The 20,655-nt window shown below is 47.3% G+C and overlaps 1 protein-coding gene across 1 annotated transcript in view; it reads right to left on the bottom strand.

Moving 5' to 3' along the window:
* The window catches only part of adgrl1a (adhesion G protein-coupled receptor L1a), a 155,845-nt gene that overhangs the window by 62,145 nt on the left and 73,045 nt on the right, over positions 1-20,655 (bottom strand). Inside the window, exons 4-5 of the mRNA XM_080724950.1 lie at positions 1,749-1,956; positions 273-537 (exon numbers count right to left, since the gene is read on the bottom strand). Of these exons, the coding sequence (XP_080581076.1) occupies positions 273-537; positions 1,749-1,956 (473 nt within the window). The remainder of the gene's footprint in view (positions 1-272; positions 538-1,748; positions 1,957-20,655) is intronic.

Raw genomic sequence — 20,655 nt, 5'->3', positions numbered from 1 at the left:
ATAAAGGGACCCATATAAATTGGCCCGTGACCCACAAATGGGTCCCAGCCCAGTGTTTGGGACCCAGTGCTCTACTGCAGTGGTTCTCAAAGTGGATATTCCATTGACTATGTGGGTTCCTTTATGGGGATCTACATTGACCCATACAAGTCTGTAACTCTGACAGTGCACAAATGGACCTGTTAGGGTCCATTTGGTTCCATTTGTACACTGTCAGAGTTAAGGGGAAGACCTTGAAATGTAAAAGTTTGAGAACCAGTGCTCTACCGTACCTGGCTGACCACCAGTCGTCCGTTGTTGGACTCTGTGGCGTAGATGACCCAGAGGCCGTTCTCGTCCACGGCCAGGTCGATGTCAGACTTCCCGCCCCAGCGGTAGGGCGACGTGTCGTGGTAGTTGGCGTTGGTGATGATGGCCTCGCCGCTCTTGATGCGCGTGCGCAGGTCGTACTTGACGATGTTGCGCGTGCGCTCCTTGTTGTAGAAGACGGCGCCGTCGTACACCACGAAGCCCGTGCCATCGACGCGATTCGGCAACCTGTGAAGAGAGAGAGAGGCACACACACACACACAAACCGATGTTGATTTCATCGACTAAAAACTATGATGAAATATTTTCGGCGACTACCATTTTTTCACTGACGAAAACGAAATAAAAACTAAGCAATGATGACTAAAACTGAGACTAAATATATTGACAATTTGGTCAAAAAATATAAACAGTCTACAAGCTCACAACACGTCACATTGCTGAGCGATGTGAACTTGTAGATCATCAATTTTCAGCACGCAACCAAGTACGACGCCATCGAGGCCTTCCAAAATACAATTTAGTCGACAACCATTTGAGATGACTAAAACACGGCGAAAACAAATTTGATCCAAAATACTACGACTAAAACAACATCAAAATCAACACTAACCAACACACGCGGCGTATGAGCTGCACAGGAGAAACACACGGACCCTTCGATCCCTCACGCCCCGCGCGACGCAGGGACGCCCACGATACGGCCTCCTAACAAGCAGACTGAGTCATCTATAAGGGCCGTTCCTCAATCAACCTCCACAGCAGAAGTAAGGCCGATAAATCAATAGAGCGGCCAGCGGGGGTGCTTATTTGATCATCCGGGACAGTGTGTGTGTGTATGTGCAGGGACGTGCTGGCCATTGGGAAAAGCGGGACAACTCCCGAATGGCCGGTTCATTCCCGGCCGGTTCAGGCCGCCGCCGGCCATTAGGAAAAACTTAAAATAAAATGTCGGCCTACGTTCCATTTTGGGGGCTGGGCGGCCAACAAAGTAAATCGTCACTGTCGGGCAGAAACCTTGTATCTCCAAGTTTCAAATTTGTACATTTTTTCGCAAAGTAAAGCCCTGCTTCATCATACAAGGCTGTCGCACTAAAGTAGTGAAAACAGCAGATTTACAAGCACACAACGCCTCGCAACGCGAGGCTGTTTTCACTAGTTTAAATCATTTTTAAAATGATAAATACAAAACAAACGGTTTTGGACATACAAGGTTTCCACCCGACAACGACAAAATATAACTCATGTAATTGGCCCACTGGCTTGTCACTTGTCATGATCTGAAATGGCAAATTTTTGAGTAGCAGCAGCGCTATGGAGAGAGATCTCTCTCTATAGCGCGCAATGAGGGCCTCTCCAACTCTTTTTCCCGGGCTGAATCAGGGGCCCAGCACGTCCATGTGTGTGTGTGTGTGTGGATGTGGGGGGCGCTCCCTCACTTGTAGGTGGTGGTGGCGCGGTTCTGTTTGAAGTCCTCCCAGGAGGCGTACTCGTACAGCATGTCGGTGCGGTAGGGGGTCCACGGCATGACGTACAGGCGGTCCCCCGACTGCAGCGGGTCCTTGCACCACGCCCCCGACTGGTGCTCCGCCTCCTGCAGCGAGCTGGCGCCCTGCACCCGCAGCAGCGTGCCGGGACACACGAAGACTGCAGGACAGGAGGAGGGAGAGAATGAAAAGAAAGCATTGTAAAATAAACCATTTCTTTTTAAAATAAAAATCTCACCTAGGGCCCTATTTTAGTCCACACTAAACCCTAAACCCCTAAACTTCTTTGCCTTTTTTTACTATTTTGAAAAACTTTTTGGGGGGGGCTTTTATGCCTTTGTTGATAGGACAGTAGACTAACAAGAAATGGGGGGGAGAGATAGGGGAGTGACACGCGGTCGTCCGGATCGGGAATCGAACCGGCGGGGCTGTTAAGTCTGACATCATTTTGTAGGCAGAGGAGAACTTTTGGGGCGCCCGTGAATCTTTTACTATTTTTACTATTTACACATTTTTCTTCTCTTTGTTGTTGAAAGGAAAGTGGTAAAATTATACTTTAGTCGTAATTTTTGTCTCGGATCTGTTGAAATAGCGAGGGACAGATATTGACAATAAATCTGCTTGGCGGTCTGACTACAAAATGATGTCACGGCTTAAAAGCCCTGAGTGGTATGCGCCTGGACCAGTAGGCCAACGATCGCCCCTTGAAAAACATTTTTGAATAGTTCAAATAGCTGATCTACAAGCAACGTGTCGATGTAGATGGACTATTTGAAGTATTTAAAAACGTTTTTCAAAATAGTAAAACAAGGCAAAGAAGTTTAGGGCTTTAGGGTTTAACATGGACGAAAATAGGGCCCCTAGTGTGAAGTGAGCGGTGCTATTTATGAGATTAATTTCATCCAGCGTCCCGCTGGCCAATCACAGTGCGTCCTGCGAAGCTTGGCCAATGGGACCCTGGGGGCGTACGAAAACTTCGATCCGTTTGTGCCAAGATGTAGTAGGTCGGTGTTTCTCAAACTTTTACATTTCAAGGTCTTCCCCTTAACTCTGACAGCGTACAAATGGAACCAAATGGACCCTAACGGGTCCATTTGGTTCCATTTGTACACTGTCAGAGTTACAGACTTGTACGGGTCCATTTAGACCCCAATAAAGGAACCCACAGAGTCCCTGGAATCCACTTTGAGAAACACTGTAGTAGGCCATATCTCGGCCAGATGTAGGCCACATCGCTTCAGAGAGCCAGGACATTATTTTGGTTTTTTTTTGGGGGTACCGGACAAAGCCAGATGTTGGAGCTCAGCTCCTTTCCAGGAGCACCGCTCATAGAGAATGACGTGGTGGAGATGGAGGAGTGGAGAGGGAGGAGAGAGAGAGTTAACATCGGAGGAGGAGAGGAGGGAGAAGGGGAGGGAGAAAAGGCAGAGGAATACGGAGGATGGGACCAGAGAGATCGTAATGATGGAAAGGAGACGAGAGCGTAGATGTGAGTAGATGAAAGAAAATAAAGGGAAAAGGCGTTAAGAAGAAGGGAGGAGAGGCAAAGAGAAGAAGGAGAATGGAAGAGGAGGGGGGGAGGGAGGGAGGGAGGGAGGGAGGTGAGGTACATTATCAGATTTTAAATGAGGAAACACATAAAAGCTCATTTCGTCGTCGTCGGGCGGAAACCTTGTACGTCCAAAACCGTTCGTTTTTGTATTCATCGTTTTAAAAATGATTCAAAGCTGTGAAAACAGCGGATCTACAAGCACACAACGCCTCGCGCCGCGAGGCGTTGTGTGCTTGTGGATCTACTGTTTTCACTAGTCTCGGGCGACGGCCTTGTGCGATGAAGCAGGGCTTTGCTTTCCGATAAAAACATGCAGATTTGAAACTTGGGAGGTACGAGGTTCCTGCCCGACGGTGACGATTTGCAGAACGTCAGCATTGTGGTCAGAGGAGCGGCTGCTTCGTTGATAAGTGGGAGATCTCTGGCTGCTGCTGCTGCCCGCCCGCCGCCTCGTAGACGCGGCCTCTAATCTAATTTATCCTGGCCTACTTTTTATTTCATTGTGCATTTTCTTTTTTTTCTCCTTCTCCTCCAAAGCCCCTCTGCATCCCTACTTTGCTACCGGGTGGTAAAACAGTAATTGCGGGGCTTGTTTTATTAGGACAGAAATTTGGCTCTCAGTAAGAGTAATGCGTTCTGGGCTAAAGACTCGAGGTTGAGCGGTGGCCTGCCCTGCCCCCCCCCTTTCCCTTGCTGCGGCAATCCATACTGCACAATTACATACAGTACATACACATATATACGCACACGTAACGCGTACGCACGCAGACACATTCCGTATTCCAAACAAGCACACTCGGACACGGACACACAAGCTGTAAGCACACATTAACCCACACAAGCATGCACGCATGTGCGCACACGCTCTCACACACGCGCGCACAGAAAATCCATACCACAAACAAGCAGACGTATGACACACACACAAGAACACATGCACGCACACAGGCTCGCACGCACACACACACACACACACACACACACACACACACACACACACACACACACACACACACACACACACACACACACACACACACACACACACACACAGGGGCGTCACAAGGGGGGGGGGGGAGTGGGACTGAGTTACTAGGGCCCAAGGTGGAAGGGCCTTGATTATTTTATACTTTTGCTATCGAAAAATAGCAGATATACAAGCTCGCAGCGCGGCTCCGAGTGCCGCGCTGCGAGCTTGTAGATCTGCTATTTTCGAAATCCCCCTATGAAGAACATTCATGGGGGGCCCCACAGTGAATCCTTGTACCCAGGGCCCAGAATTTAGTGCGACACCCTTACACATACACAAACACACACACACACACACACACGCGCGCGCACACACACACTCGGAAAACATCTAAGCTGCGTTAGAGGTCATCCGTGGGGACTGGTGTAAATTGGCTGGCTGACGCACTGTGTCCCAGCCAGACAGAGAGGGTACCCTGGGACCACAGGCCTGTCAGGTGATCTATGGAGAGAGCTGCTGGCATCCTCCTCACCACTCTGACATCACAGGGGAGCCTGGGACAGCGAGCGAGCGAGCGAGCGAGCGAGCGAGCGGGAGAGAGAGGGAGAGAGAGAGAGAGAGAGAGAGAGAGAGAGAGAGAGAGAGCGGGCGGAGACACTACAGACTGGAGGAGTCCCCCCCCATCTTTCTGTGCCAGCTTATTTATGGTGGCTCTCTGGCTCGGGGGCGGAGGAGGGAGCAACGCACCTGCTGGTCACCTTATGATTGAACGCACCTCTGAACTAATTGGACACCGCAGGGGTATTTAGACACAGATGACACATGGACGCCCCACGCCGCAAAACTAGACACACACGTATGCCCACGATGACCGGCCGCCCCACACACACACACACACACACACACACACACACACACACACACACACACACGCACACACACACACACACACACACACACACACACACACACACACACACACACACACACACACACACACACACACACACACACACACTCGCGCGCGCGCGCTGTCCCCGGATCCACAGGGGCAAGCGCGTGTCACATTGTGCACGCACGCACACGCACTCACACAACACACACGGTGACTGCTGGAGTGATGGATCATTCCGGTCAGTGCTGCATACTGTATGTGTATAGAGCCCAGAGCATTGCAGGTGCTAGAGTTATTGCAAAGGGCTTTGATGCACTTCGTCGCGCGCTGTTGCTCAGCAAAATACTGTATAGCCAGCTTGTAGATCGGCTATTTACGGAGAGCAAAGGTGCGCAGCTAAGTATAAATCCGGGTTTAGAGCAGTACGATTGTAGGACTGACTGTCCACAGCTCTCTGAGGGCGTTTGCCTGACTTTAAGCCTATGACCTACTGTCTCTGAGAGGGTATAGTGAGCTGTGTCCACACTACTGGGTTTAAGTATAGGCCTGTCACAATTATTACATAATAATCGTCTAATTGTAATTATTTGACATAATCGCAAGTATTTTGATCGTCATAATCGTTTCCATGTTGAAAAATGTTTCATATATTCTCAAACATTTTCGAAAATAGTGGAAAATAGCAGATCTACAAGCTCACAACGCATCGCATCTATCAATGTTCTTTCTTTTAAGTATTAAGTTGACAAATATGTCAGTAATTTCTTTGTATATTTAGGTTTAGGTGTCGTATCTGCCGTGTGCAACTTCAAAGCCTAAAAGCCAAACAGAAATGTAGCTAATTGTCAACGACAAAAACACAATTAAATTGTTAATCGCAATTATTTGAGTGACAATTAATCGCCATGTAAAATGTCATAATCATGACAGCCACGGTCAGTCTGAGGCCGCATTCACACTAAAGAGTGATATATCCTCTCCGTGTCGTTTGAGAATAAGGGGGGGGGGGGGGGGGGGGGTTGTCGTCCAATTCCTTCTCTATGAAAGTCACATGGTTTCATGTCTCTTGGCTTGAATCTTCTTGTCTCTTGACCAAGAGGCTTGGAAGAGACATGAAACCATGTGACTTCCATAGAGAATGAATTGGACCCCCCTCCCCCCCATTCTCAAACAACACGGAGAGGATATATGACTTTACTGTTTGTAGGAAGCCTCAAAGGAAGCAGGCTTGACACTTGCAAACGGAACTGCAGTCTAACCAAGCTAATGTATGCGCAAAACAAAGCAAGCTCTTTCTCTCTCTGCACAGGGAGAACGCTATAGTTACAGTGTGCGGGGGGAGACGCTGGAGGTGTTTGGTTTTGCACATATGAATGTGGACAAAAACGAAAATAGCCAAAGTTATGCTTCGAAGAAATTATTAAATCCTCCACTTCTGGGCAGCAGGAGGAGATTCAATTTCTACCACACAGTTCCACGCCAACATGGCTTTCACATCCAAATCCAATTACATCTTTACCCATTTGGCTGCGGGGCCCACGCGGTGTGCGACGGGTACAGTGTGTTCCGCAAAAGACACCCAGCTCCTGTTTGTTGTGTGCAGACATTTAGGAGCAGGGGTGTCACAAGGGGGGGGAAAGTGGGACTGAGTTACTGTCTAGGGCCCAAAGTGGAGAGGCCTTAATTATTTTGAAAAATAGCAGATATACAAGCTCACAGCTCACAGCTTTTCCTGATTTTTCAAAAATAGCAGATCTACAAGCTCGCAATCTGCTATTTTTCAATTGTTAAAGCACAGGGGCCTGCAGTGAATCCTTGTACCCAGGGCCAAGAATTTGGTGTGACACAAGCTCACAGCTTGTATATCTTGTAGATCTGCTATTTTTGAAAAGTCGTGAAAATGTGTATTTTTTAAGCCAACATTTTGCTTCTGGGGGGTCCCTGGAACGAAATATTTTGAGATGGGGGTCCGTGGCCAAATACACATGAAAAGGTTTGAGCACCACTGACATAGAAACTGTTTCTTTTTTTCAAAAAACCTTAGAAGGATTTGAAATATTCAAAGATTTTCCGGATTTTTTCAAAAATAGCAGATCTACAAGCTCGCAGCGCGGCACTCGGTGCCGCGCTGTGAGCTTGTATATCTGCTATTTTTCAATTGTTAAAGCACAGGGGCCCGCAGTGAATCCTTGTACCCAGGGCCCAGAATTTGGTGTGACGCCCCTGGTTATGCAGACATTTAGGAGAAAACGGAATAAGGTGGGCATAACGCATTACAGGAGCCGTATACGCCCACAGAGTGGGCTAAAATAATAATAGTAATAATAATAAAGTGGGACACAGCCAGGGAAAGTACAAAGGTACTGTAAATAGAGGAATATAAACGCTGTGCAGAAAGCGACGCAGTCTCCCGGCATGTAGGTGACCCATAAACAAAGGCAGGAACACTCCGCCTCAAGGTAAAATAAAGGACAAGCCAACGTGGATGCAAATGCAAGCCTATTCTGGTCAGAAATGAGCTAGCAGCATCAACCACTGGCAGGGGCGTCACAAGGGGGGGGGGGGGGGGGGGGGGGACTGAGTTACTAGGGCCCAAGGTGTTGGGGTCTTATTATTTTATACTTTAGCTATTGAAAAATAGCAGATCTACAGCTACGAGCTTGTAGATCTGCAATTTTTGAAAGTTGTGAAAATGTGTGCAAATCTTTGAATATTTGTATTTTTTTAAGCGAACATTTGTAACTCAAATTTTGCTTCTGGGGGGGGTCCCTGGAACTAAATATTTAGAGACGGGGGTCCATGGCCAAATACATATCATGTGGGGGTCCTTCGCATGAAAAGGTTTGAGCACCACTGACCTAAAAACATAGGTTTTTCAAAAAACCTTAGAAGGATTTGAAATACTCAAAGACGCTGCGAGCTTGTATTATCTGCCATTTTTCAATAGTCAAAGCACAAAACAACGTGTAATAATGCGTTCCCACTTCCCAGCCTAAATGGGTTAAACCCCCTCCGCCCTATGAAGAACATTCATGGGAGGCCCGGCCCGCAGTGAATCCTCGTACCCAGGGCCCAGAATTTGGTGCGACACCCCTGACCACTGGGGTTTGTGTGGGTAAGAAAGAAGTTAGTGCTCCCATGAAGCTCATCCTGCCGGCGCGAAACGGCAAAGCTAAAACGGTCTATCAGTCATTATCGCAAATTATTACGAGTGGGCCTCCGGGCGGTGGCACAAGAGGACCCGTGTCATTTGCCTTGTCATGCCCGAAATAGGTAGGCAAAGAGACAGAGGAGGAGAGGAGAGAATCTACCGAAAATAGTTGTCAAGACCCGGCGTTATACGACCGACTCTAAATACATCCCTGCCTGTCCATTCTGTCCCCCCTCCCACCCTTCCCCCTAAATAGAATATGACGCCGTTCGTTATTGCGCCCAACCTTGCAGTCTCAGCCCCCCCAAATTGGTATCATTCTTCAGCCTATTGGACTCATCATTACTGTAGCACTGCAGTGCAGCACACGTAGCGTCGCCGTCGGGGCTGGAAACCTCGTATCTCCACGCGTCGAATTTGTACGCTTCTTGGTGAAGTAAAGCCCTGCTTCGTCGCACGAGACCGTCGCGCGAAACCGGTGAAAACAGCCGATCTGCGAGCACACAACGCCTCGCGGCGCGAGGCGTTGTGTGCTCGCAGATCGGCTGTTTTCGCTAGCTTAGGTCGTTTTTTTAAAGCGATAAACGCGAAACGAACGGTTTTGGACATACAAGCTTTCCGCCCGACGACGACGGTATACCAGCAGGCTGTCACCCCCCCTCCCCCCCTCCTCCATGTCCCTCCAGGTCCTTCCCACTGCCCTGCTCTCTCCTGCGAGGACCCTGCCTGTCTGCTGGCCTCACTTTATTTTAATGAGTTGGGGTGTGGGGGGGTCTCGGTGTCAGAGGGGCTCATCAATGGCCACACACACACACACACACACACACACACACACACACACACACACACACACACACACACACACACACACACACACACACACACACACACACACACACACACACACACACGCACACACACAAAACGCCCGGGATGTTAAGTATGACACGCGCACACACACACGGCAAGCAGATTGCCCACACATGCACGTACAGTACTACACATGGACACAAACTTTCACACACTGGCAGAGCACGCGTGCACGCACACACACACGCACACGAGCACGCACACACACACACACATGCATTTTGGCCACACTTCGCGCCCTGCCTATGGGGCTTCATTAGCTCTGACCTGCGCTCCCAGCTAGCTCCGCTGCCTTGCTGTTTACCAACTTTCTCTCATGGCCTCTCCTCTCCTCTCCTCTCCTCTCCTCTCCTCTCCTCTTCCTCCACCTCCCACTGTCTGCTTACCCTAATTTATTATTGATGCCATCTGGAAAGGACGGCCAGCTGAACAGCACAACAATAGAATATAGTAGAATTATTGGTATGTAGTATGAATAGTATGAATGAGGTGTTAGGTATTGTGTTTGCATTGGCACGTTAAATGATACTGTAGTTCACCCCCAAAATGACTTTTTGTCTATCGATTACTCACCCCGTGCAGACTTGAATTCATGGATATTTTGTAGTTCTTGTCGCATTCCTAAGCCAATCATTTTAGGAGATTCTGTGTCTCGATAGGGAACAAAGCGGGCTCTTTGTGTCTCCATAGGGAACCACTGGAGGTCATCAAATGATTGACTTAGGAATGTGACCAAAACTAACTAAATATCCGTGAATTCAAGTCTCCATGGAGTAATTGGTAGAAAAAAGGTTATTTTTGGGGTGAATGATCCCTTTATGATGTTGTGGGAATGCGCAATTATAAGCCAATAAAATTAATTGACTGTACTTAGACTACTTACTGTACTGGTCAGCTGTTGTTGGGGAGCGAGAGGCAGATTACACTGTGACTTGAGTTTCAGACTATTTAAGACCTTTTTCAGAGAGACCAAGTCATCTACTGTATCATACTAGGCCTATTATAATTTCAGGGCGTGTCAGCGGGTCTTTAACACAACGGAAGCCAAGGTTTCTAACATTTATAGCTGTTACTGGTGCCACCATTCACTTACGCTTTATTCTGAAGTGCCTCGGAAGCTTCGTGCGTGTGCACGTGGGTGTCCATTGACGATTGAGGAAGATAATCCCTTTGTTTACAAAAGCTCGCGAAACTATAATCCAAAACGGGGCCGACCATCGCGGTAAAGTGTCGCCGTGAAAACAATCAGATCTCTGCTTCCCTGGCGCTTTTTTCAGCTTTTTTCAAGATAAAGCCCTTCTTATGTTTCAAAGTAGAATGTAAAGCAATAAACTGCCTCGCATTTTCTTCCCCTGTCTCCCTGCCTGCACTGACTGGGTGACGTAATGGACTCAGGTCATTCAAAGGGCAGCTGCAGGCTCATAGAGTTAACTGTTTGTTGCCTCGTCTGTGAACGAGGTAACTTCCTTTTGGCAGGGGGACACCTAGTGGCCATAACTCGTCCCTGAACGAGTTTGGCTCCCAAGTTGTTAATATGTGATGTTAACCCTTATCCTAGTCTGCCAGGTTAGCCAGTGAAAGAGTCCACTGGGATGTTGTGAGATTCTGAAATGACTTCATCTGGGTTTGGGTGAGTTTGGAGATCTGTGCGGACATGATCAGCCCCCCCATGACCCCACCTGCCAGCAAAGACAACACACACCTTTAGCCTGCGTCTGTGGCTAGCCAGACGGCTAATGAAACTTACTTTATCAGGGATTAAAAACCCGGCCTGTAGCTATCATGCACTACCATGCCAATTACTGTGCGCTTGCGGGGGAATGCTGCTCTAATAATTGACTGTTTATTTATCTCCGTAATCCCTCTCCCAGCCACAGGTCAGCTGTTAGCTGTCAATGCGAGGCTGCGGTAGGAAATGATGAAAGCCACTGAAAGTTTCCTGGAAAATGACAGTAAATATCTCCCATTAGTATGGAAGCGGCGATTTCTGACTGACTGGCAATGCAATTAAAAAAGGCGGCGCTGACAGCTTCAGGGCTAAATTTAGGGCTTTTCATTTGTCATTCCATTTGCCGATTCTTGGCGTTTTCATGTCCGATATGACAACTGCCAACAACAACGAATAGTAAACATTCGGGTTGGATTGTCTAATGCGACGGTCTGAAAAGACAGGCAACCGTCTCTGAAATGGCTTCCGTGGTTCTGTTTGTTTAGTTATTCGTCTTTCTGCTGCGAGGCGGCTGAGCAACTGCTGCGGCCCAAGCCTCATGCGCCTAGCCTACAGTCGTAACCAGCCAGTGATGTAAAGTAACTAAGAGATAAATTATATAGGTATTTGTACTTTACTTGAGTATTTACAATTTCCAATACTTTTACTTCCACTACATCTCGGATCCAAATATTGTACTTTTACTCCTCTACATTTATTTGAAAACTTGAAAACGAATTACTTTGTAGTTTTTGGATTATTATTACAAAACATACAAAACACAAAACATACATTAACCCTATATACATTTCAGCTATTTTCAAAAGATATTTATACATTTGAAAACCTCGACTAGGACATTCTGCATGACAGGTACTTTCTACTTTTGGTATTTAAGCACATTTTGAAGCCAATACTTTTGTAGTTCTACTCAAGTCAGTTGAATTCTGGACTTCTACTTGTAACAGAGTCTTCCTACATTGCGGTATTGATACTTTTATTCAAGTAACAAATGTGAGTACTCTTTCCACCACTGGTCGTAGCCTGCCTGCCTGTCTCTCTGACTGGCCTGCCTGCCTGCCTGCCTTTCTTTCTGTCTGTCTCCCTGCCTGCCTGCCTGCCTGCCTGCCTGCCTGTCTGCCTGTCTTTCTGTCTCCCTGCCTGCCTGCCTGCCTGCCTGCCTGCCTGTCTTTCTATCTCCCTGCCTGCCTGCCTGCCTGCCTGCCTGCCTGTCTTTCTGTCTCCCTGCCTGCCTGCCTGCCTGCCTGCCTGCCTGCCTGCCTGCCTGCCTGCCTACCTTTCTGTCTCCCTGCCTGCCTGTCCGCCCTACCGCTGAGAACCCGCTGCTCTAATTGAATCCCACACCTGTTACTGGCAGGTGCGGCACACAGGCGGCAGGGGGCAGAGTGGAGTATTGGCATGGAACCCCTTGTCCATGTTAATGGTCTCTCTGGGTGGATGTGATGTGCTCGCGTGTGTGCGTCTGTCTATGCGTGAGTGCGTTCGTGTGCGTGCGTGTGTGTATGAATGTGCGTGTGCGTGCGTGTGTGTGTGTGTGTGTGTGTGTGTGTGTGTGTGTGTGTGTGTGTGTGCGCGTGTGCGTGTGCGTGTGCGTGTGCGCGTGTGTGTGTGTGTGTGTGTGTGTGTGTGCGTGTGTTCCTGCGGAGTTAATGTTGATCAGCGGCACTCGTCAGCCTGTTAGCGGGTGTTTTGGTGAGTTGAGTGAGTGTGTGAGGTGTGCGTGTGTGTGTGTGAGAGTTTCAGGGACAGAGAGAAAGGGGACGAAAAATAGAGAAGTGTGGGGGGAGAAAGCATGAAGGAGGCTGTGAGCATGTGTTGTGCGTGTGCAAACAAGCACAGAGAGAGAGAGAGAAAACGGAGAAAGAGAAAGAGAGTAAATAGGTTATTTCCTGTGAAATGAGAATTAGGAGTGAGTTAATCTGCCGAGGCGTGAGGGAGTCACGAAGAGGGAGAGAGGAAGAGAGAGAGAGAGAGAGAGAGAGAGAGAGAGAGAGAGAGAGAGAGAGAGAGAGAGAGAGAGAGAGGAGGAAGAAGAATGAGAGCTTTCCATTGTGTGTCCACTTCCTTTTGAACAGCAAGGGGTCAGGCATGGAGGAAAAGCACAATACCAATTGTATAAACGCACGCACACGGTACTGACATGCATACAACCGGAAACACACAAACACGCCTCCAGTACAAACACACGTATAGTAAGCACACACACACACACGGAAACACACACATACACACACACACACACACGCACCCACACACCCACCCACACTAGTGCATTAACGACTTGTGATTTTTGCAAGTCGACTCGACTCAGTAAAAAGTTGAGTAGAAGTCGACTTTATCGTTTGATGACGTCATCACCAATTATTTTGGGGGGTCCCCAGATGATTAACTTAATGTGAAACATTGTTTTCTCACTCAACAGTAAACACACCAACAGAACGTTTAAGTGTATAGAGGGTATCTGCACATTTCTAAAGTGCCAATTTAAGGACTTTTTAATACCTCTAAAATGGGAAATTAAACATTGTTCAAATTGTCAAATATATAGAGGCAGAAATTGTGAAAATAGCCGATCTACATGCTCACAACGCCTCGCATCGCGAGGCGTTGTGAGCATGTAGATCGGCTATTTTCACAATAGAATGTTTTTTTTTTTCAACTTCGACTTTCTCTGGTGGGAGTCGACTTAATGAAGTCGACTGAGTCGACTTGTCGACTTTTTCGTTAATGCCCTAACCCACACCCACCCACACACACACGCACACTCACACGCGCAGTGTGTCCAGACAGTGGAAGGGGCAGGTGTCATGCTGTCAACTTTATCGGCCCAAATAAAGCGCACAACCCAGACAATACCCTTCACTGAGAGACCAAATGCTGACGAATGCAGCTACAGAGAGCCTAGTAGCTGTTGGAAGATAAGTCCTACACACTGTATCTGTTTGCTGAGTGACGGGCCAGTTGGCGGGGACACTACGGCCACAGAGGCCACAGGAGGATGCACATAACGCTGTAGATGGATGACAGGCAGGTGACATGGCTGGCTGACTGATATGGAGGCGGTGGAGTAACACATGAGTTGAGTGAGGCCCGTTCTACCAACGCCTTCCGAATCCGTAGTTCTCGCACTTTCTGCGAGATTGTTTGTCTGCTATTTTATATATATTTTTAAGATTTGTTTTGGGGCTTTTTATGCCTTCATTGGATAGGACAGTAGACTGACAGGAAATGGGGGGAGAGATGGGGAGCGACACGCTCCAAAGCAAAGGTCGTCCGGATCAGGAATCGAACCGGCACCGCCACCAGGCATCCATGCCTATGTGGTAATGCCTAAGAGGTATGCGCCTGGACCAGTAGGCCAGCGGGCGCCCCATATGTCTGGTATTTTTTAATAGCCGATGTAAATATCGCAAATTACACAGACGCTCCCTGGTTTTAATGGGTTAAGATAGTCTTTTGCTTAGCTCTGAATTGGATAGTTAGCCTATAGCCATGTCTGTCTGTCTGTCTCTCTGTCTACTATCTATCTACGCTACGGTATCTGCCTATTTTTCTAAGTACGGTATCTTTCAATACCTTACTGTCTCTATTGTACATCACTGTCGGGCAGAAACCTTGTATCTCCAAGTTTCACATTTGTACGTTAAAGTAAAGCCCTGCTTCATCACGCAAGAATGTCACACAAAACTAGTGAAAACGGCAGAGCTGTTTTCACTATTTTAAATCATTTATAAAACGAACGGTTTTGGACATACAAGGTTTCCACCTGACAACAACGATATAGTCAATCAACCGGCTATACGGCACCTCGCTGTAGAGGCGTCAATTGGGTATGGCAAGGTATGGCAGCTGCCATACCTTACAGGGGGGGGGGGGGGGGATGTACTTCTTAAAATAAATTCATCATGCTAAATTCATCATGCTAAGGTATGGCAACATGACTGGTGTCTTGCGCGCGTGCAAGACACCAGTCATGTTGCCATACCTTAGCTTTTGCTGAACTGACGCCACTGCCTCGCTGCATACAGTCTATCTACAGAATAGCATCAATCTATTTGTCCTCCTATATGTGGAGGGAAGGAGCTCCTCTCATTCTCTCCTACAGTATATAATGTCCGTGACGGAGGCCTGCAGACACATGCTTTATATTCATAGACGCCGTCCACGGCCACAGCTCCTTAACACATGGGCTGCTAAGGTTTATAACATTTAAGGCTGTTGCTGGTGCCACCATTGACTTACGCTTTGTTTTGACGTGCCTCGCAAGCTTCGTGCGTGTGCACGTGCGTGTCCAGAGAAGATGGAGGAGGTAATCCATTTGTTTACAAACGCTCGCGAAAAAAATCGCGGTAAAATCGCGGTAAAATCTTCCATGTGGCAGTTTTCATGTCATTCTGAGCTAAAGCCATTCTTATGTTTCAAAGTAGAATGTAAAGCATTATAATTCCTTCCGTCATGTCTTCCCCATAGGGGCTGCCTGCACTGATTGGGTGACGTAATGATCTCAGCCAGTTCAAAGGGCAGCTGCAGGCTCCAAAAGTTAACTGTTTCGTGCCTCGTCCCTCGACGATATAACTTCCTGTGGCACAGTGACATCTAGTGGCCATGTCTCGTCCCTGAACGAGTTTGGCTCCCCAAGTGTTAAGCTTTAACAATGCAATGACTCCTCAATGTACAGTCAGTCTCAGCCCTCTCTCTCCCTCTCTCCTATATCTCCATGTGCCACTGAATAGCATGTCTGCCCTGCCGCCGGCACGTGCCTGCAGCTTGTGTGTGTGTGTGTGCGTGCGTGTAGTGTGTGTGTACTGTAGTGTGTGTGCGTGTAGTGTGTGCGTGGTGGGTCATTCCTAATGAGGTGCTGCTGCCTGTCTCATCGTCTCTATAGCGACCGCTCTCCCTCCCTCTCTCTCTCTCTCTCTCTCTCTCTCTCTCTCTCTCTCTCTCTTCTATCTCCATGCTCAGTCTTGTGACCCTTTGTGTCACATGACGCTATCTCTCTCTCTCTCCCCTCTTTCTCCTTACATACTTTGTATAACGTCACTGTCGGGCAGAAACCTTGTATCTCCAAGTTTCAAATTTGTACATTTTTTCACCAAGCAAAGCCCTGCTTCATCATACAAGGCAGTCGCAAAAAAGTAGTGAAAACAGCAGATCTACAAGCACACAACGCCTCGCGGTGCGAGGCGTTGTGTGCTTGTAGATCGGCTGTTTTCACTAGGTTAAATCATTTTTAAAATGATAAATGCAAAACAAACGGTTTTGGAGATACAAGGTTTCCACCCGACAGCGACGATAAGAGGTAGAGTGCAGCATATCCTCACAGCTAGCTGTTAAGTGTGTGAGGGATGGCTTTCTCCTGGCATGTGTGTGTGTGTGTGTGTGTGTGTGTGTGTGTGTGTGTGTGTGTGTGTGTGTGTGTGTGTGTGTGTGTGTGTGTGTGTGTGTGTGTGTGTGTGTCCCACCGCACCCACTGAAATGCTAAGAATGTTGCCACCAATAGCCTGGCATTACTCCCACCTCCCCCCCGTTCGCCTTTCCTATTCAGCCGGCCGGACTTGAGTGCAAGAGGGCTCGGAGGTGAAAAGGAATTGAGTGGACACCTATTCGGTGCTGTCAAATGTGATAAAGGAAATAACGATGCCGGGAGTGGACTCTGCTAGACTGTCAGGGAGCACGGCGAAAAGGTGAGAAGAACGATGGAGGGAGAGAGAGAGGGGGGTGGGGGGGTTGAAAGGCAAAAGTCTGCAGCAGCCACTGTTGTCTTAAAATACCGTGACGGTAATAGGTGTGTAGGTTGGGTGGGGAGCGAGTCGATATTGCGACATAACTTTAGTTCGACGTTACGTTTGTTTTCAACGTGGGTCGAATGTTAACCTGGTGAAATGCTAACCTGCCGACGCTGGTGAGCGCTAACCTGGTGAATGTTAACCACTATGCCTATAAACCTAACCCAAACCCTAACCCTAACCTCAGTAAAACTATGCCTAAACCAAACCCTAACCCCTTAAGGCAGTATCCGAGTCTGAGGTGAAGAGCTATCACCTCAACTTTTAGGTGATAAGCTATCACCTAAAAATGTGATGGCCATCATAGTCATGGACTCACGGTGAAGTCCTATCACCGCGCCTCTGTGCCTCTGAAACCAGGGGGGACACTGATTGGTCAAGATCGTGATAAACCATCACCACGGACTACACTATGATAGGGCCATAAGTCGAACTAATGAAACATAGAAATATCGAGATTTCCCTGGTTGGGGTTTAGGTGTAGGTGGTCCGGCAGAGCGTCGACATTCACAGAAAACAGTCGCCGCGGCAATCACTGCAATCATGTCAATCAATGGAGCTGATGGGTCCATAAATCAGTGAGAGTTAATTTGAGGGTGGACAACAGTCAGTGTTAATTCAGCCAAAACAGAGAGAGAAGAGGAGGAGGAAGAAGAAGAGGAGGAGGAGAAGGAGGCAGCGATGGAGGGAGGGATGAAGGGGAGGGCGGGGGAGGAGGGGGGGATAGACAAGAGGAGGAGGCGTGGCTCTTGTCTTCTTCTTCTGGAGTCAGTATTAGCGGGGGAGGAAGAATAGCAGCAAACCAAGACGAGTAAACAACAGCCAGAAGAAGGAGAGGAGGATGAGTCAGGAGAATGGAGAACATCAGGTAGCTGTGGAAACCTTGTATGTCCAAAAAACGGTTTGTATTCATCATTATAAAACAAAACAAATTAAAGGTAGGGTAAGTGATTTAATTTAATTCAAATAATAACTAAATGGGTCTATATTCTGACAGTACTAGTTAGTATAGAGTGTTTGGTCCATATTTGGACTTCAGCCTTATCTCGTTTCGGTTTCGGTTGCTCCACCAAAACTGTTGGGTGACATGTTTTCCTCCAATCAGGATAGAGTGGGGCCTTCCTCCAATCATGGTTGACTGTCCTTGGTGGGCCTAAGGCCCGCCCCCACTTGAGAGGAAGGCCTCCGCCTGTCACCTACATGAAAACTTAAGTGAAATCACTTACTCTACCTAGTGAAAATAGCCGATCTACAATCACACAGCGCCTCACGGCGCAAGGCGTTGTGTGCTTGTAGATCGGCTATTTTCACTAGTTTTGTGCAACAGTATATGACGAGGCAGGGCTTTAATTTACGGGAAAAAAAGAAACTTGGAGATACAAGGTTTCTACCGGACAGTGACGTGTTGTTGCCATTTACACTGTACAATATCCTGAGCGTCCATTTGGACTCACTGTGAGTGAGAGAGAGAGACTCACTGTGAGTGAGAGAGAGAGACTCACTGTGAGTGAGAGAGAGAGAGAGAGAAAACTGGAACCCATAATGGGGGTCATAGTCAAATGAACACTGAGGGTTTTTGCAGCGTTAGAGCTTTTGCTGCTGCTTCCAACCACGATGAGCCATGAGAGAACCAAAGTGCGTGGGTGCGAGGGGAGAAGAGGACAAAACAGCTCTAATAATAATAGTCCAGTCGTTATATGAAAAAACCTAAAACAAATTGCAATAGTAGCAAACTCAACTGATTCTGTATCCTCATTATGTCCTTAGTGAGGGAAAAAAAGTCCCAAGGAATCCCATCAGGGGAAAGTTTTGAAAACGACCTACCTACCTTCACTTACTATACACTACAACATAAGGGAAACAATGACTCCCAAAAAAATCTGCTTTAAGTGGGATGTGAGGGGTCAAACTAGGGGTTTTTATTTATTCTGAATCCATTGCAAGCATTTGTTTTGCATGAAAAACATTCCTTGGGCTAAAAACGGACCCCAAAAGACTGTGAAAATCACTAAACCATCGTTTTGAGGGGCCATTTCTTGCCCAAAGAATGTTTCTCGTGCAAAACAAATGCTTGCAATGGATTCAGAATAATTAAAAACCCCTAGTTTCACCCCTCACATCCCACTTAAAGCAGATTTTTTGGGGGTCATTTTTTCCTTTATAGTGTAGTGTATAGTAAGTGAAGGTAGGTAGGTCGTTTTCAAAACTTTCCCCTGATGGGATTCCTTGGGACTTTTTTTCCCCTCACTAAGGACATATTGAGGATACAAAATCAGTTGAGTTTGCTACTATTGCAATTTGTTTTAGGTTTAGCCTAATTTTGGCCTAAAATGACTGGACTATAAGTGAGACAATCATGTCAATGAAAACCCAGAGGCACAAAGACAGATCGACTGTAACATTCTGAGGGTTCTATTCATGTTATTTTAACCCTGAGACATTTTAACTGTTTATTTAGACCAGCGGTTTTCCAACCAGTGGTCCGGGGACCACCACAGTGGTTCTCGAGAGGGGGTTCCAGGTGGTCCCCAGCTAAATGATGGAGAGTCGGTAACCAAATGGACCCTTATAGATCTGTAACTCTTGAGAACGTAAAATGAAACCAAATGGACCCTTACTGGTCCATTTGGTTTCATTTTACGCTCTCAAAGAGTTACATTATTGTTAAACCCCTGCGTTGCTTAATTTACAAGAAGTCTACACGGTTGCAGAATCTAAAAGAATTGTAATTTTGACCTGTTATCTCTCCTATGGTAGCAACATCAATACGCACTCGCTTTAGATAAGCGAGTGCGTATTGATACATTTTCTAATAAAGAAGCAGCAGCCGCAGTAGCCTTCAGATAACAAACGCGTTGCGGCGCGCAGGCCTTCGTCAGTGTTAACAGACTCTTATTCAAAGCGAGTGTGGAGTGTATTTCTCTTCTTATATATTGCTGGATTCCGCATTCAAGAAACCCTGAAACCTCTCAGACTGTCCTCCGAGTTGAGAGTTGAATCAATACAGCATGGAATTGTGGACAAAATATTATCCAGCGATAAAAAAAAATATATATTCTACATTTTGGGTCTGAGGCTGAATCTCATCAAATGGTGGTCCGTGGCTCAAATGTCGAATAAATAGCTGACCTCGATATGAAAAGTGTTAAAAAACCACTGATTTAGACACTCTCGCTCAGGATTTTGGCATGGTGGGGTGAGGAGGTGGGATCCATGATGCACCAGTTCATTGTACTCCCTATCATGTAAGTGAAGTCAGACTCCAGACGTATGGATCCAGCCAGCAACAGGCTCAGACATGGAACAGAGATGTTGTGAATGGTCTGTCTGCAAGGTGGAGGTTGTTGCGGGCAGGGACGTGCGGTGAATATTAGAGAGGCAGGGGCTGACATTTCTAAAGGGGCCTTTTGGTGAAAACATCGAAAATAGCCAACCTCCAAGGTCAGAACGCGTTGCAGCGCGTCGGCTATTTTCGGTACTTGATACCACAACAACATCAATTCTGGAGATGTGGCGTAACGGCATGGATTTCTACACAGAGAGGGCACTTCTTTCAACATAAGATGCTGCCTTCAAGTTCAGGAGAGCTTGGACAAGGCGATTCTCTTTAATGCTGCCTTCAGGTGTGGCATGGAAAGAGAGGGCATTTGCATTTCTTTCACCATAGTAAATGCTATATTCATGGTCTGGAGAGGGCACTTTTTACAGACGGATAAATGGGCAGCGGCTCAAGCCCCCTTTGATGTCTATGTGTGCACGTGTCTGGTTGTGGAGGTGGGAGGGGAGAGGGGATTCATATGGTCATCATCATGTCATTATAGGCGGAATGCTATTTTCTATAAGTTCACAACGTGTTGCTGTGCGCCATGCTGTGAGCTGTGACCTCGGCTACCTTCAAAATAATGT

This window comes from Nannobrachium achirus (assembly GCF_963921795.1).
Source record: "Nannobrachium achirus genome assembly, chromosome: 4".
NCBI classification, from domain to species: Eukaryota; Metazoa; Chordata; class Actinopteri; order Myctophiformes; family Myctophidae; genus Nannobrachium; species Nannobrachium achirus.
This window is presented reverse-complemented; position numbering and strand designations above follow the sequence as displayed.